The sequence below is a fragment of the Aphelocoma coerulescens genome, chromosome 11, assembly GCF_041296385.1.
Source record: "Aphelocoma coerulescens isolate FSJ_1873_10779 chromosome 11, UR_Acoe_1.0, whole genome shotgun sequence".
In the NCBI taxonomy this organism is placed as follows: domain Eukaryota; kingdom Metazoa; phylum Chordata; class Aves; order Passeriformes; family Corvidae; genus Aphelocoma; species Aphelocoma coerulescens.
In genome coordinates, this window is record NC_091025.1 from 3,471,019 (window position 1) to 3,487,491 (window position 16,473).

The 16,473-nt window shown below is 46.2% G+C and overlaps 1 protein-coding gene across 1 annotated transcript in view; it reads right to left on the bottom strand.

The window, feature by feature from the left end:
• Window positions 1-16,473, bottom strand: part of ATP2C2 (ATPase secretory pathway Ca2+ transporting 2) — a 28,273-nt gene that overhangs the window by 3,907 nt on the left and 7,893 nt on the right. Inside the window, exons 4-24 of the mRNA XM_069026681.1 lie at window positions 16,217-16,306; window positions 15,492-15,527; window positions 15,338-15,399; window positions 14,038-14,146; window positions 13,812-13,961; window positions 13,383-13,451; window positions 12,973-13,048; window positions 12,668-12,734; window positions 11,332-11,456; window positions 9,094-9,191; window positions 8,280-8,381; window positions 7,372-7,461; window positions 5,887-5,988; window positions 5,180-5,336; window positions 3,394-3,564; window positions 2,969-3,066; window positions 2,831-2,881; window positions 2,096-2,262; window positions 1,373-1,441; window positions 1,174-1,290; window positions 414-561 (exon numbers count right to left, since the gene is read on the bottom strand). Coding sequence (XP_068882782.1) covers window positions 414-561; window positions 1,174-1,290; window positions 1,373-1,441; window positions 2,096-2,262; window positions 2,831-2,881; window positions 2,969-3,066; window positions 3,394-3,564; window positions 5,180-5,336; window positions 5,887-5,988; window positions 7,372-7,461; window positions 8,280-8,381; window positions 9,094-9,191; window positions 11,332-11,456; window positions 12,668-12,734; window positions 12,973-13,048; window positions 13,383-13,451; window positions 13,812-13,961; window positions 14,038-14,146; window positions 15,338-15,399; window positions 15,492-15,527; window positions 16,217-16,306 — 2,154 coding nt within the window. The remainder of the gene's footprint in view (window positions 1-413; window positions 562-1,173; window positions 1,291-1,372; window positions 1,442-2,095; window positions 2,263-2,830; window positions 2,882-2,968; window positions 3,067-3,393; window positions 3,565-5,179; window positions 5,337-5,886; window positions 5,989-7,371; window positions 7,462-8,279; window positions 8,382-9,093; window positions 9,192-11,331; window positions 11,457-12,667; window positions 12,735-12,972; window positions 13,049-13,382; window positions 13,452-13,811; window positions 13,962-14,037; window positions 14,147-15,337; window positions 15,400-15,491; window positions 15,528-16,216; window positions 16,307-16,473) is intronic.

Below are 16,473 nucleotides of genomic sequence, written 5' to 3' on the forward strand. Positions count from 1 at the left end.
ATTTTAGAGTTGATGATCTTATCAACTCTATTTTAAATTCTTAAACTGATGTGGACTTTGAGTGAAGAACATTCTAAACTAAATTACTGAAACTTAAAGTAATAATTTACCAACAGCAATCCATTGTACTTGGCATTTTCTGCTGGGAAAATGGAAAGCTAGAGGGGAAAGTCCCTTAAAGTATTGATGACACATCAAGTAATAGGTTTCCCATTCTAGATTGGAAGCTCCAAATTAGAGGTAACAGAGGGAGGCAGGAGCAGAGCTAGGAGCTGACCCTGCTTTCTCAGCCCTCTGCCCACACTGATCCCTCCTGATGGGATGGATTCCAGAAATCCTTCTCATGTCCTTCAGAAACTGTTGTGCTCCATCCACCCTGATGGAAACAAGATCTGAGTGCAGATCTCCCTCACCTCCTTCCAGAAGACAAAGAGGGTTCCACTGATGATGATGATTGCTGACATGAAGATTTTCAGGATCAGCGATTTGCTGAGTATGGTGTCCGTGGTGCACCGGGGGGGCTGCTTGATGGTGTCCCTGTCAACAGGTTCAACCCCCAAGCTGCCTCCAAGAGAAGCAGAGGGATGTGTTAATGAATGCAGGGCGTCCCCAAATGGACATCCTGAGAAACCAGGATGGAGCTGGAGGATGCAATTCTTTGGAACACGGCATGAATATTCAAGCAAGGTGACACAAGGCCCAAATCTGTCCATGACACTGATGCCAAAGGTCTTTTCTGCATATTGAGCTGCTAAAATAACATTAGATCATCATACCAGTTCCCACCTGAGAGTGAGAGCTAACTGTGAGAGCGTGCATAATGTGGAAGCAGTAATTATATTTAGCTGTTATTGTAATTAGCACTTGCATGAGGTTCCCAAGTCTTGTGATTTTGGAGCATATACCCACTATTCCCTGCCCATTCTACCAGCAGGTGATGCTCTCAGGATAACAGGCTGGTTAAGAAATGGAATAGTTAAGTGATTCCACCATAAAGCAGGAAAATACAGAAAACCCCAAATAAATGTGAAGTGCTCTCTGAAAGACCAGGAGGGAATAAAAGTGCAACTTATCCAACCACTGATGATGATTGATGAGGAATCACAACACTTTATGAGCCAAATTCACACATGCAAAAGCCAAGATTATTTTGCTCATTTAACTCTTCCATACCTCTGTGCTGGCGGCCCATCCATGATGATGTTGATCCATAAGATCTGCATGGCATTGAGTGGATTTGGTAGGTTGAGCACTGTTGACAGGGTAATTAGGCTCAAAGCTGAAATACTCCTGCAAAGCACAGAAGAACATTATTCTTCAGGGCCTCACCCCGAAGGTGCTTTCACAGGAGCTGAAGCAAACAGGAACTTACGTGCTCAACTGGAACCGGACAAAATTTTTTATGTTGTAAAATATTCCCTTTCCCTCTTCTATTGCATTCCTGGAAGGGAGAGGGGAGTTAATTAAGTAAAGAGCACTCACAGTGTTTTACATTGAGCTCCCTCTGACACTCAAAACACAATTTGTCTTTTGTAGCCCTTATTTCAGTAGAAATTCAGAGCCCAGCTCAGGAGGAGGCCGTCAATGCAGCTTCTCACTTACAATTCCTTTATCAACGAGTAGATCTAAAAACCTGGGCCAGGTTTTGGTCCAGAGAGCAGGCCTGGACCTATTTATAGACTCACTCTACGTACCCTGCCCACTCTCTCTGTTATTGTGAGCCAACAGAGCATTGCAAATTATGTTTCCTCTGAGCTTCCTGGATGAGGCAGAGTACAAGGTAGAATCATAAAGGATCAAGTCCAGCTTTTGACTAAAAAAATCTCTGATCTACCCAGACTTCCAGATACTCTCAGATCCCCAGTTAGCTGCAGCAATGAGGAGCCAGGGCTTTCAGGTTAGAGGTGACTTGGTCAGCACCACTTGGAAGGAAAGTCACTGCCATGTATGCAACTAAAAACGAGTCAGAGCCACACTGGGGCTCTCCACTTCCATGTCCTGCATCCTGCCTCATTCCCAGGGCCCCTCACACAACAGGCTTGCTGCAGGGGACAGCCAGAAAGCAGCTGAAGAGCAAGAAAGTCACTAAACCTACATCACTTTTGAGAAGTCATCGTCCACGAGGATCATGTTGGCAGCCTCTTTGCTGACGTCTGTCCCCGCTTGTCCCATGGCGATCCCGATATCCGCGGATTTCAGGGCCACGGCGTCGTTGACACCATCTCCTGTCATTGACACCACAGCACCAGCCCTCTGCAAGGCCTGTGGGAGGGGAGAGGTCAGAGGCTCTCAAGCCGGAAGACAAACAAGTCCTGTTGGCAATTTCAGAGTCTGTACTATTTGCTTTGCTCTTTTTATATTGAAAGATCAGAAGTGCTGTTTGGCTCTGAGGGTAAAACAAACTCGGCACCACACCAAGGACAAAACTCAGACCAAGAATGAGGAGATTGTTTTTTCAGGAGTGTAGGGAATCTCACAACTCCAGCAGAAGTTAGAAGAGGGGAGTAAAACCCTCAGAAATCATTCTCCTGATGTTATACTTGCTAATACCTCACTAGTGTTTTTCAAATGCCCGGGCCAGGCTTGCAAGAGAAATCATAAAATCAAGAGAATCACGGAATATCCCGAGTTGGAAAGCACACACAAGGATCACCAAGTCCAATTCCACAGCTAATACCTTCAGAGAAATAGTGCCAATGCTCTAGCTGGGGTTTTACAGTCCTTTAGTTTGAGCTGATCCTTCTGGGGAAGACCAGGTCATGTAGAGAGCTGAGGCTCCCTCCCCCTTGTTTTTGTGAGGCACACAAGGAATTTTAGAGGCTCTTAGTACCTTTATTATTTTTAGTTTGTGCTTTGGACTTGTTCTGAAGAAAATGGAAACCTGAAAACAAAAAAAGGACAAAATATAATCTCGTATTAGATGGGAGCTATTGGAAATAGGCCTTCTTTATGTAACCAAAGCCATTACATTTTGGACAGTGGAGGAGAGCTCTGCCTCTGCCAGCTGGTCCAGCTCTTCCCCAGACATGGCTTTCAGCTTCCCATTGCAGAGACCAATATTCTGTCCTGCAAAGAAAAGAGACACTCACACTCTAAATATGAGTGGGTTCTATAATCCCAGCAATGCCACCTGTGTCTTTTGAGAGTCTTACACTGAGGTTTTGCCATTTCTGGTGCTAAAATAGCGGAATTAATTTACTGGAATTTGGCCCAGAGTTCATAGCTGCTCTATACTGCATTTAATATTTCAATGGAAAAGCAAAAACTCAGCGACCTTTAAAGCCTCTATTGCACACACAAAAACGATGAGAAAGTTGATTATTAAGGGATATAACATTTGACTGATGTGACAGACACACCACAGACCCCCAGGAAAGCAGCACAGTTTGGTACCTATAGCCACAGCCGTTTCCAGGGCGTCTCCAGTGACCATCTTTACTGACACACCAGACTCAAACAGGACCTGAACAGCTTCTCTCACTCCAGCCCTTGGGGGATCAATTATTCCAACCAGACCTAGAAATGTTAGTTTGCCGAGTTCTGGACCTGAAGCCAAAGCAAGTACTAGTAATAGAGGAGAAAAAAAGAAGACAAGAGTAAATTGTTAATGATGTATTTTCATGCTTTAAAAGGAATATTTAGAGAAGATATTAAATTGCCTGTTTTCCAGCAGAAAAAGTCATTAAGAACAGATCTTTATTCATTAAAATCAGATCTGGTGCAGACACAAAAATCCAGTCCATTTAAATAATAGTTTCTCTGAATGAGAGCATTTCTGTTTGACGTGTTTCTCTTAGGATTTCTTTCTTTCTAATTTTAAGCTGTCTACCATGTCTTCCCTAAATGCAGATGGATTAAATCTGGGCAGTGCTACGTTAAACCAGACACTACTAAACTACTAAGTTAAACAACAGCATTCCTGCAAAAACTTACACTTTTTTTAAAACCTAAAAATGTGAAATGTAAATTCAGTTCAACCAGTGAAACTCCCATCATGTAAACATCCAGCTCTGAACATTTTGTCTCTGTTCTTGGAGCACTGCTCATTATCCTTCAATCATTCTTAAATCACTCTGGGATATTTTGCCAGGGGTTCATGTCAGTGTTGCTTTGATGGTAGAATCATAAACTGCAGCAGCTGCCTGAGTTAATCACTTCCCTTCAGAGCAGTGATTTGCCATTGCCACGAGGGCAGATCATTTGGAGATTGTAAATCAAGCGCTGCACAGGAGTTCCTAACCACAAAGCACGGGGTGGGAGAATATGTACATTAACTGCACCATCCTCCAGATCCAGCTGCCAAGGCTTGTTGTCATCTCCTTACCACCTGGGAATGGTGCCCGTGTTACTGTGGAAACACCTGAGACGTTTCTGAGGGGATGTTTCTGGTGATGAAGGAGGGGACAAGTGTGTAAAACTCCTGTGGGCTGTGCATGACAGGCAATTGGGATCAGATCGACAGATTTGGGCCGAACAAAGGATTGAACCGAGCTTCAAGCAGAAATCTCAACACCCAAATCCACATTTGGAACTCCTCTCAAACAGGCTTTTGTTGTTCTCTTCTCCAAAAGCAAAACTTGGCAGAGCAGGGCTTAGATCGGGCCCAGCACAAAGCTCTCCAGTGCATCACCCAGACCATATCCCAGAAAATCACAGCACTCCATGGAAGAGAAACATTCACATTTCCAGTGCTTATTTTCAATTCCTTCCAAACTCACTAATTTAAACCCAGAAAAGAAAAAAAAAAGATCAGCCAGCAGACCTAAGATACGGCCCTTGGCACTGTGACAAGTGTTGGGAAGAGATCATAAAAGTGATGCTAAGAACTGAATGGCTTTAAACTGAAAGAGGGGAGATTTAGATTGGAGATTAGGAAGAAATTATTCCCTATGAGGGTGCAGAGACCCTGGCACAGGGTGCCCAGAGAAGCTGTGGCTGCCCCCGGATCCCTGGCAGTGCCCAAGGCCAGGCTGGATGGGGCTTGGAGCAACCTGGGATAGTGGAAGGTGTCCCTGCCCATGGCAGGGGTGGGATGAGATGAGCTTTAGGGTCCCTTGAACCCAAGCAATTCTGGGATTCTGTGATCACTGAGCCTCTGACCATCCTAACCATGACAGAGCAGGACAGTTTTAGGCCAGATAACCTGTAAGCTTAAGGGACATGGACAGTAAGGACTGACCTCGAAGTCCTGAGGAGCCCAGTCGCTTTTCCTCCTGCTGGTAGAGGGCTTTCTGCTGGGGCGTGAGTGCCAACGAGATGCCACCGCTGTTGTACAGAGAGCAGTACTGGATAACTTCTTCAAAGGCTCCTTTCATGAAGTAAATATCTTCCTGATCCTTTAAAGCAAGGAGAGAATACACTTTATCCAAAAAAAGGAGCACAGTTTAAATGAATAAGTCTGTAATTGTAGGTAAAGTCTGTTTCCTCTTTTACCTGTTTCAAGAGATGCCCAGGAGCATCCATGTATTATGGATAGGATGGGATATTTTTGCTCTGCTCATTTTTCATGTTCAGCCCTCACAGAAAGCATGGTAATGAAAAGGTTGGTGAGTTTTTAAACCAGAGCACAGTATCAGCCAAAATGAGCTCCCTAACCCAGTAAGGGATGAATGACCAAACACTGAATCCCTCTCTCCCTGTCAGTTCTCTCTGAAAAGCTCTTGTTTTCCTGCTCAAACCACTGTATGGAAAGTATTCCCTCCTCCCATTCAAACAGTTTTACAAGCTAAAATTCCACCCAAGCCAGGAATTTTGAGGTTTGTTCCGTTTTCTCCCGACATAGTTAACTCCTGCAAACATTATTTGCTGAAGAGATACCATTTCATGCCCATTGTTGAGGTGCACAATTAGAAACATGAAACCAGCCCCTGCCTCTGTTTGCTTTACCTGATTTTTCAGTGTGCATTTCACAGCCATCCACTTCTGCTCGGAGCTGAATGGAATTTCCTTCTTTCTTACATAAATGTCCTTTATGTCAGCTAATTCCATCTGAAGCAAGGTAAAACAAAAAGAGCACTGTGAGGCTGGACGTTGCCAAAGCTTGGATATATTTTCCATACCACAAGGATTGACTGTTGACCGTGTCCTTCCAGGCTGTCAGATCCCACAGAGCTCAAGAGAAAACATGAGGAGAGAAAAATTCATATCTCTAACCCAAAATCTTTTGCTTTAGGTGCCTGCTATGGGATAAATTAAACTGGAGTTTGAAGCTTGACCCCTGTTAAATTTTGCAGGAATTAGGGACCTGCCATGCCTCTTGGTGAGAGGAACACGTCCATTCCCTAAACCTATGGCAAAGCAATGGGATGAGCAGATTTCTGGGTTTCTTTTCTGGGTTATTGCCCAGCAACTCTACTTGAAAGAAGAAAGGAAATAGCAAACAGCTGAATGGTCAGTCGTGGATGTGGTTTTGAATTATTTCCTGATGAATTGCACTCAAAAAGCAATTCACAACAAAACCTTTCAGTCCAAATCAATACACTCTTGCTCCAGCAGCATGTGTGATTGTTGCAGGTGAAGTGGGAGAGACTGGAAGCTACTTCTGCTCACCTTCTTCCCCATCTCCCACCAAAACAAAAATTTAAAAATAAATATAAGAAAGACAACCTCCCTCATATTCTGCTATGGCTCAGCTACTGAATGCCAGAGCAGGAGGAAGGTTTTAATTCAGCATTTAGGGAAATGGAATGCCATTGCTTGAAAAAAGAAATTTAAAAAATCATGGTTGCACCGCTAGAGTTATAAGCTTTAAAAGCAGGAGGTAAGATCAGATGTTTGGAGGTGCATCATTTCATCAGGGACCTCCTGTGCTCTACAGCCCACCCGAGGGTGAGGCCTCAGGCTGGGTGACACTGCTGAGCTGATACCTTGAGGTGCTTTACAGCTCTGCCTGGCAGTGTGAATGCAATATTCATAAAACCATCTTGTTTTACATAATCATTACTAGGAAAAAAGTGAAATCTAGCAGATGACCCAAAATGAGGGTGACCCTCTGCCATGCAATCTGGCCTGGCCTGTTCCTGCTCATTTTTAACTCTTGCTTTCCTCCTGGGCTCTTAATTGGCATGTGCAGGAAATATAAAATGAGCTGTCCAGTCTGAGCCAAAAAGAAATGCATAGCCCAGCCTAACTGCAGGATTAACCAAGCCAAAAGAGGATTGCTGTCAGCACAGAAGCTCAAGGAAAGAGTCCATGACTAAAGGCTGACTGGGAGAGGCAACATCTATGACCTTGGGCAGAGGAGACAAGGAAAGATTAAACCAGTCTGGGGAACTTAAAGCAGTCTTACTCTGCTGCCAGACCTAACAAATCCAGCTGTTATTTATTTATTTGTTTTAATTTCAGGAAAATTTTACACTCTAAGGACCTTACCTTCATTGCCAGGGCAATGAGAGCTCCTTCTGTGGGTTGTCCTATCACACAGTTTTTCCTGATAACGGCGTTATTGACTACACAGCCAGCCTAGAGAAAGGGACAGGTTCACATGGCATATTTTTTTCATTACTGAAGTCACAGCTTTTTCATCTCTTTAAATGAAATGATGAAAGATTGGGGAATGAAAGGAACCACATCCCAAAAGTTTTGAGAAAAGATTTCCCCACAGCAGCATCTCTTGAGATCAGTTCTTGTGTTTTCTAAAGCCACTTAATCCATAAGACACACCAATATTCTGGTAAAATATTATGCGTTGGATAATTAACATCAAGAAAACATGAGATATATCTAATGAGCTCGATATATCATGAAAATGAAATCTCAGTCTCTCCTACTATTGTTTCTAATGTGCAGTAGGAATAAAATGGGACCTAATCTCCATTTGAGATTCCAGCTCAAATCATTTCACCACCCAAACACTCACTCCAGCCTACAGCTGAATGTTCAAAATTTTATGTAAAGCTGACACAAGCCCAGAGGACACCACAATACATTTATAAATTGACTGTGTAGCTGGCTAATGTCTACAATCTGTGCACGTTAAAAACCTGACTGTGGTAAAATGTATTGGTCTCTCCTCTGCCAGAACTGTATTTTTATCCAGAATATCATTGACTCCTGAAGCTGATGGCTCTGGTCTCTCTCTGCATGTCTTATGATCACTGCCTTTCACCCATAAGCTTCAGGAATTACATCACGCTCAGTCTTTCCATGAAAATGTTTTAGCAAGACAGTCCATTTTAGAATTATAAAAGTGGGTTTTCTTCACACTAATTATCCAAAGTCATTTGTGCATCTGAAAATTGAATGTAACTAGGATATGCTGGTTCATAATCTAGACTTACCTCCACGAGTTTCCCAATAGAGATGTTGGAAAATTCTTTAAGAATCTCCTTGGATGGCAGAAGATAAACATTTCCTTCTCCATTGTAGCCCACCCCGCTGACCTGAGAGAGGGAGAGAAAGATGGGAAATTTCCTCTGTACCAGTCAGGAGTGGACTGCAGATGTGTGCAGAGGGCTGCACTCAAGAAAATTCTCATTTTTAAAGAGTGCAGGGATTCTTCTTTCTGTCTTAAAGCAATGCTTAAAGAAAAGGCTGCAGACAGTGACAGTATCACACTAAAATGGCTTTATAGGGACAAAAAGAGTCAATTTGTCTTATAGGGAATTTGTTTGCCATGATTCCACAAGTCCCCTGCAGCTCAGGGGAGAGCTGCAGCCCTTTGGCAGCAGCACAAGGGGTTTGTTGAAGCCCTGCTCTCCTCATGACTGCCCTGTCTCTCCTCTGCTGCACATTTTGCATTTTCCCCTCACTTTTCACAGAGAGGAATGAACCAAGCAGAGAATGAAGCTGCTCCTATAATAAATATTCCTACAGCCAGATGGACCAGCAAGGGTCAGTGGCAGGTTTCAGCATTTACAATAATTACAGGTGATGCCAATGGACATTTCTGTGGTACCTGAGTGGTTTTTGTACCCTCAGCCTCACCTCTGCCTGCCCCGGGGCTGCAAAAATCCCTTCTCTTTAAAGGAACGTGCAGGAAACTGCTTGGTTTGGGGCTGGCCAGCCTTCCTCATTTGGGTCTAACTGAGCCAAAGGCACATTCAGTGCTGCTGAATTCCCTCAGGAAAGCCTGGATTCCTGCCTCATCCATACCTCTGCCTGGCAGCCGTCCGAGGTCACGAGCCGGGTCACTGTCATCTCGTTGGCAGTCAGAGTGCCCGTCTTATCCGAGCAGATGACATTGCAGCAACCTGGGGTGTGGCATTGAGGTAAAACCTTATAAAATGAAGGCCTTGTTGCCTCTATATAATCATGGCTCAGGCAAGTTAAACAGCAGAAGGAGAAAACAGCCACATATCTGCACCTGTTATTTTTCTGAATGCTTATGCTATAGGTAGCCAATGGTATGTTGTAGTCAGTAATAGCCAAGGAGTCTGTTGTAGTAGTTTAGCAGCCAGTGAATCTATAACATGAATGATAACATACAAGAAGTGCATAAAAGAGGCTGCTTTGTTTAATAAATGGCTTTTTGGCCCTTGAAAGAGGCACTGTCCGTGTGTGTTGTGACCTCCCCAACAGCGACACTGAGGGAGGAATGGTTTTAATCAGAACTGATCAATAATGCAGCCCAGCAGAGAGAGTGAGAAGAGGGAGAACAAGTTTCACTGATGTGGTTTAAACTGCACAGGTGAAAGGGAGAAAAGATCGAGAAATGGATGAGCTTCCTAAGAAGGAAGGAAAGGATTTGAGTGCACATTGGGGCATCGGGAGCATAATTTGGGTGTGAGATGTGGTAGGAGCCATCCAAAGAGGGTCACATTGTCTTGATCAATGTTTCTGGGATGCAATATCACAGAACAGCTGCTCTATTCCAAAAAGACAGCCCCAATTCCCACTCTGCCAGCTAAGCCTTGCTTCTCTAAATCAGGAACAGCAGCCCTTCCCTGCCTCACCAAGGGACTGGGAGAGGAGGTGGGTTAAAGACTGCTACAAAAAATACTCCAAGATCAACACCTAAGAGCAGAAACTGCCCCTTTGCTCTGCTTTGTGCCAACCCGGATCCAGTAAGGCACATTTTTCCAGAGTCCATTTACAAGGTGCTGCAAAAGGGTGAATTAGCAGAGCCACCGCATTCCAGATAGTTTCAACTCCCAAGAAGGGGGGAAATTACTTTAATATGAAACAAGAATAAGGCTCCAGCTCCCTTCTGAGTCTGAATATCTTCCCTGGCTCTGGAGGTGATCACAGTGCTCAGGCACAGACCCCACAAGCATGATGACTTCTAGGTAAAGACCTGGAGAGAAAATAAAGCGGATTGGGCTGTAATTAAATGAAGCACAGTTTTGAAGGATTAGCACAGAGCAAAGCTGTGATCTCCAACACCCCGTTTTTAGTTACTGATAATTAAAGAGGAAGGATTGTTTTTCTCCTCTTCAGAATTTAACAGACAGTTTTGGCTGCGCCTTCTCTGCACCTGCAGTTCTGCCTCTGTGGGCGCAGCCCTCCCAGAACGAATTCCCTCACGAGGGAAAAGCTGTTTCAGATGTCCTGGGTCAGGGCAGACACAATAAAATAGGGGTGATAAGATTCCTTAACTGCAGAATAAACACAGGCAGCTCAAACAATAGCAGTGTTTCCCAAAAGGACAGGTTTTAGCTGCAGGATCTGGCCGTGCAGCAGATTTTGGGAACTGCTTGGTATTTATTGTGCATTTAATGAGTGGTGCTAAATAGACACTGTGTCTCCTCCTTCATATCCCTGCTACCCTGACCCAGGTCAGAGCAGCAAAGCCTGCAGTACAGCCACCTGGGAGTAAGGGACAAATTGAAGATGAGGGGAGGTGGAAGAACAATTCCATCCCAGTTCGTTCTGCCCTGCAGCTGTGAGGATGTCCTGGATGCCTTCTCCATCCTCTCTGTCCCTCTCTCCGTGACTTTTTGGGTATCAGGGAGTTGGCCACCACCCAGCCTGCAGAAGGATAAATGGCTTTATTTATGTTGCCAAGCTTGACTTGAGGGGCTGGGAGGTTTTTTAGCCAGACACTGAAGAAGTGGACAGGACGGATCTGCAGGAGGATCCCAGAGCACGGAGAGGAAAGAGAAACAAAGATTTTAACCCAATATGTGTCTGCAGAGGGGCTCTGCTCCCCCTGGGCTGGGTTGCACCATTCCAAGCACTTGCCTGTGTTCATACCACAAAATAAGGGAAAAGGGTGAGAAACACAGGGTAAAAAATATATTTAATTCTGAGTGGGTTGCTCTGTCCTGGTAAGACTGTTCCAAATTTATTTTTCTGGATCTGACCAAAGCTCTCAAGGCCAGCCGAGACTTTGGAGCTCAGATTTTGGAGCCTGGCAGGTGACCAAGCCGTGTGGCCCCTTTGCAGCCTTACCTAAGGTCTCTACAATGGGCAGCTTCTTCACAATCACCTTTTTCTTGGCCATGCGCAGCACTCCCAGCACCAGGGTGACGGTGACCACGATGGGAAGGCCCTCAGGGATGGCAGCCACGGCCAGGCTGGGGACAGCAGAGACACAACAGCCTCAACACAGGGCCCAAACCACAAGTACGGACCCAAAGGTGCCAAAGGGACATTCCCAGGGCTGAGTTTTCCTAAGGGGCTCAATGGGATAATCACTGGGGCTGCTGGCACACTGCAAATACAAAAGCAGGACATTTATCCAGCCCTTCAACCTTTTTCTGGATGGTTTTGACAGAGCAGTTATTTTTCTTCTTTACATTGCCAAAGAGCATTAATTTCTGGCTAAGCAGGGATTTAGAGGCTGGATTTAATTTCATTTATTTAACTTTCTGAGGATGGGAGTTGAATATTCCCTGGCACCAGGGCTCACACGTTAGCCACTGGCTCCTGGCCACATGCAGCCCCTCACCTCCTCTCTTACCCCACTGTGGGGGGACAGAACCAGCTCCCCAGATGTCCCCACTGTCAATCAGAGCAATACCAAAACCTGCAACACCTGATATGCTGGAAAAATCCAGCCACAGTCTGTATATTTGATATTAGATATTCCTTGGGGAACTCTGAATGCTTCCAGATATGTGCAAAATGTAATCACGGACGGCTTGCTAAACCATAAACTGCCCCCCCAAACTCAGGATTAACCACTTTTCTTTGCCACCACATCCCCCTGGGAGACAGAAAGGTGGCACTGAGCCAGTTTGGCTTCTCTGTTGTCTCCCCACCTGGGATTTTTTTTTCCTTCCATAGAACACTTTTTTTTTTTTTTTAAGAATTGATTTTAGAGCCATGACAACACCAAGGTAACAGGTTTTATGGGCACTACTGAAAACATTTTTTATTATGTTTGATTAAGAAGCTGTGCATGCTTTTTTATGCTATATGAGATGTGCATTCCTTTCTTTAGATGTAAATCCTGCAGGAACAGCAAAGAGTAATATTTGTTGGTGCACTCCCACTAAATTCATAGCACAGATAGGAAAGGGCATTCACAGCAGGATGAGGTGGAGATGCTAGGGAAGATTTTCCAGATACCAGTTTACAAAATTAAACAAACCCTCAAGCTTGGTTTTGTTCTCCTCCACTCTGTTTAAACCTCACATTAATTTCAGCAGTGCAAGAGAAATATGTATTTATGAAATTTTTATGTATTTACTCAAGCTCTCCTTTGTGAAATGTCCTTTGTTTCGAACGGGAAGTTCCTTGGGACATTTCATTAGAAATCAAAGAGAAAAAGTGCAGTCCTCACCTGACTCCAATGGTGAACATGCTGAGGAGACGCTTCCCTTGCAACCAGCCAATGAGCATTATCAAACCTGGAGGGGGGGAATGAGCTGATTTTAAAAAGTACTTCAAAAACCTCTGACCTGTTTTAGCTGTTTTGCAGAACTAAAAATGCAATGAGGCACCCAGGTCTCTCATTCAGTGGTGTCTCTGCTCGAACCCCCAAGGTCCAGGTGACCCACACCCACAAGTGCTTTTGGAAAAGCAGCCCTGGAGCACGGAGGGATTCCACAGCCAACCACACCAGTGTGAGCATTGCATCCCACTCACCAATTATCCCAAAGGAGAACAGCGTGAGCTGCTTCCCCAGCCTGTCCATGCTCTTCTGCAGAGGTGTCTTGGGAGTCTGGAAAAATTAGAGATTACTGGGTTTTCTTTGGTTGTTGTGTGTGATGAGAAGATGATGGCCAGCCCAGAACAACTGACCCACACAGTCCTGGTTATCAATACATGGTCCCTGCAGTTGCCTTGTGCTTTTCCCACCCTCAGCCCCTCAACAGGGTCTGTTGGGCACAGCCTGTCCTGTCCTTCTCTGTCAGACACTTTGGTGTCCCTCAGTCACACGGGCATCTTGTGGCAGAAGCAAAACTGAACCCAGAGCATTAAACTCTTGGGACTGCTCCTGCTCACAAACTTTTATCCAGGACATCCAGCATTTCCCCAGACATGGGCTGTGTTACCTCCTCAGCCTGCATCATCTTGAACACCTCACCAAACTGGGAATTTTCACCTGTGCCAATAACCACGCCCTGGGAAAAAGGAAAAAGAGAGATGGAGGTGAGAAAATATAGAGAATCCCGGACTGGTTTGGGTTGGAAGGGACCCTAAAGCCCATCCAGTCCCACCCCTGCCATGGGCAGGGACACCTTCCACTGTCCCAGGGTGCTCCAAGCTCCATCCAACCTGGCCTGGGACACTGCCAGGGATCCAGGGGCAGCCATAGCTTCTCTGGGCACCCTGTGCCAGGGCCTGCCCACCCTCACAGGGAAGGATTCCTTCCTAGTATCCCATCAAACCTGCCCTCTGCCATTCCCCCTTTTCCTGTCATTCCATGCTCACACTGAAAGAATCTGCAACAAGTGCAGAAGACCACTGATGTCAGGACTCACTTTTCCCTTCCCGTACCGCACCAGGGTCCCCATGAAAACCACATTGCTCAGCGTGGTTATGTCCCCAGCTTCCAGCAGCACACTGTCAGTCTTGTTGCAAGGCTCAGCTTCTCCAGTAAAACTGGATTCATCCACCAGCAGATCTGTAACCTAATTAAAAAGACGCATTTCTGGCACTGTTAAGACAAGGAATTTCCCAGCCAGGCTCGTTTACAGCTGTATTTACCTCTATGAGCCTGAGGTCTGCAGGAACCCTGTCACCCACAGACAGGTAGATGATATCTCCAGGCACCAGCTCTCGTGCTAGAAGGTGCTGCAGTTTTCCTTCCCTTAGGCTGCACGAGGCAAATGGAAAAAAGAAGAAAGGGAACCAGGCTGTGAGGTTTTTATTCCTTCTGCAGGCTCGGGAACGTGGCTGGCAAGAAAGCAAGGAGCCTTGCCCCAAAGAGCTTCCAATGTAAATAAGAACAGAAAAATCTTCATAGCAATGAGCAGAGGATTATGTTCAGTTTGGGCTCGGTTTTAATTTGTAAACAGAATTTAATTTGCAAACAGATGGGCAGGTTGTGGATGATTTATATTTCATAAGTGACTTAAAGATTATTTATACAATAGAGAGGAGCAACAAGGAGTCATGCTTTCATGCCTTAAATAATGAGTTGCAGATTCTTGAACCTAAAAAGAGGCTTTTTAAAGCTAGAATTACCCCTGGCATTCCACTATTGCATTCAGAGTGGAGCCTTCCAGGCAGCTGGATGCTTCTGGTGTCATATCATAAATAAATAAAGTGCCAACAGTGGGGTTTGTAAGCTCCAGGGTGAACTTTGGACCAGAGGAAAACCCCACACCTCTTTGGCAGGGCAAGGCTTCCCTGAGCCTCACAACTTATTTCTGTTGGCTGTGACAAAACTGATTTGCAAAGACATAAATAGGCAAAATGTTTCCTGTAATTTTGAGCACTGATAACAAACATCAAAGCCATGGACAGTGGTGTTTGGTGCACCCTAAAGCTGCTCTGTGGGCTGTGACCTGGCTGTGCCCGTGCCCAACATGTGGGTACAGCAGCAGGTAGGACAGGAGCCCCAGCCCACCTGCACCTGCACTCAGGTGCTGCTTTGTGCCCATTTCTCGGGGGGAAAAACTACCCTAAACCAAAAAAAAATATACATGGGTGAGGTTTTTCCTGCCTGGGGAGACAGTGACATGCAGGATATGCTGCAGGGATGTGGAGCTTTTCTGGGAGCCTCCTGTCTCTCAGCATTTACTTAATTCCACTGGGTGCCTACTTCTTAGTTCTAATTTTTCTAATTTTTTTCCTAATAATTACAAAAAAACCCATTTCTGATCATTACTGATTATTTCATCCCCCTTCCCTGTGACCTATAGCTGCACCCACTCACGGTGCCACCCCTCCAGAGACCAGGTTCTCATTATGTGCACAACAGCCTGAAATAACTTTCTTTTCCCGTTGGTCCTGCCCTCTTAGCCCCACTCCCTGCTAAGCCCCTGCTGCAGGGAGGTCTCACCAGTTACATTCGGGGGGCACCAGCTTGTTGAGCTCTTCCAGGGATTTTTCCGAGCGATATTCCTTTTAAACAAGGAGGGAAAAGAAAGGCAAGTTACAGGAGAGGTCTCTTTGCTGACAGCCATGGCCATGGGGCTGAGCTCTGGAAAACCCACCTGGATGAAGGCCACAGTGACCACGATGAGCACAGCCTGTGGACAGAGAGGGGTTACAGGTGTGGGCACAGAGAGACGGGGTGGGATGCAGGACAGGGGACACCACCATGGGGATATGGGGGACAAGGGGCACCCACCGTGGGGATGGAGGACAGGGGACACCACCACAGTGATATGGGGGACAAGGGACACCCACAGTGGGGATGGAGGAGAGGGACACCCACCACAGTGATATGGGGGACAAGGGGCACCCACAGTGGGGATGGAGGACAGGGACACCCACCACAGTGATATGGGGGACAAGGGGCACCCACAGTGGGGTATGGGACAGGGGACACCCACCACAGTGATATGGGGGACAAGGGACACCCACAGTGGGGATGGAGGACAGGGGACACCCACCACAGTGATATGGGGGACAAGGGGCACCCACAGTGGGGTATGGGAGAGGGGACACCCACCACAGTGATATGGGGGACAAGGGACACCCACAGTGGGGATGGAGGACAGAGACACCCACCACAGTGATATGGGGGACAAGGGACACCCACAGTGGGGATGGAGGACAGGGACACCCACCACAGTGATATGGGGGACAAGGGGCACCCACAGTGGGGTATGGGACAGGGGACACCCACCACAGTGATATGGGGGACAAGGGGCACCCACAGTGGGGCATGGGACAGGGGACACCCACCATGGGGATGGGGACAGGTGACACCTACCATGGTGATGCTCGCGGCGTCCTCGTACTCCTTGGTGATGACACTCACCAAAGCTGAGGCCAGCAGCAGGAGGATGAGGGGGTTTTTGAACTGAGAACACAAGAAAAATATGGAATGAGAGGTGCTGAAGCCGAGCTGGCTGCAGATCCCATCGGGAAGGGTCCCTGTCTGGTTTGGCTGCAGGGTCCCTCCTTGCATCGTGGTCAGGCTTCTGCAGTTCCTGCTCCACAGGTGATGGGTGTGGGACCAGCAGGACA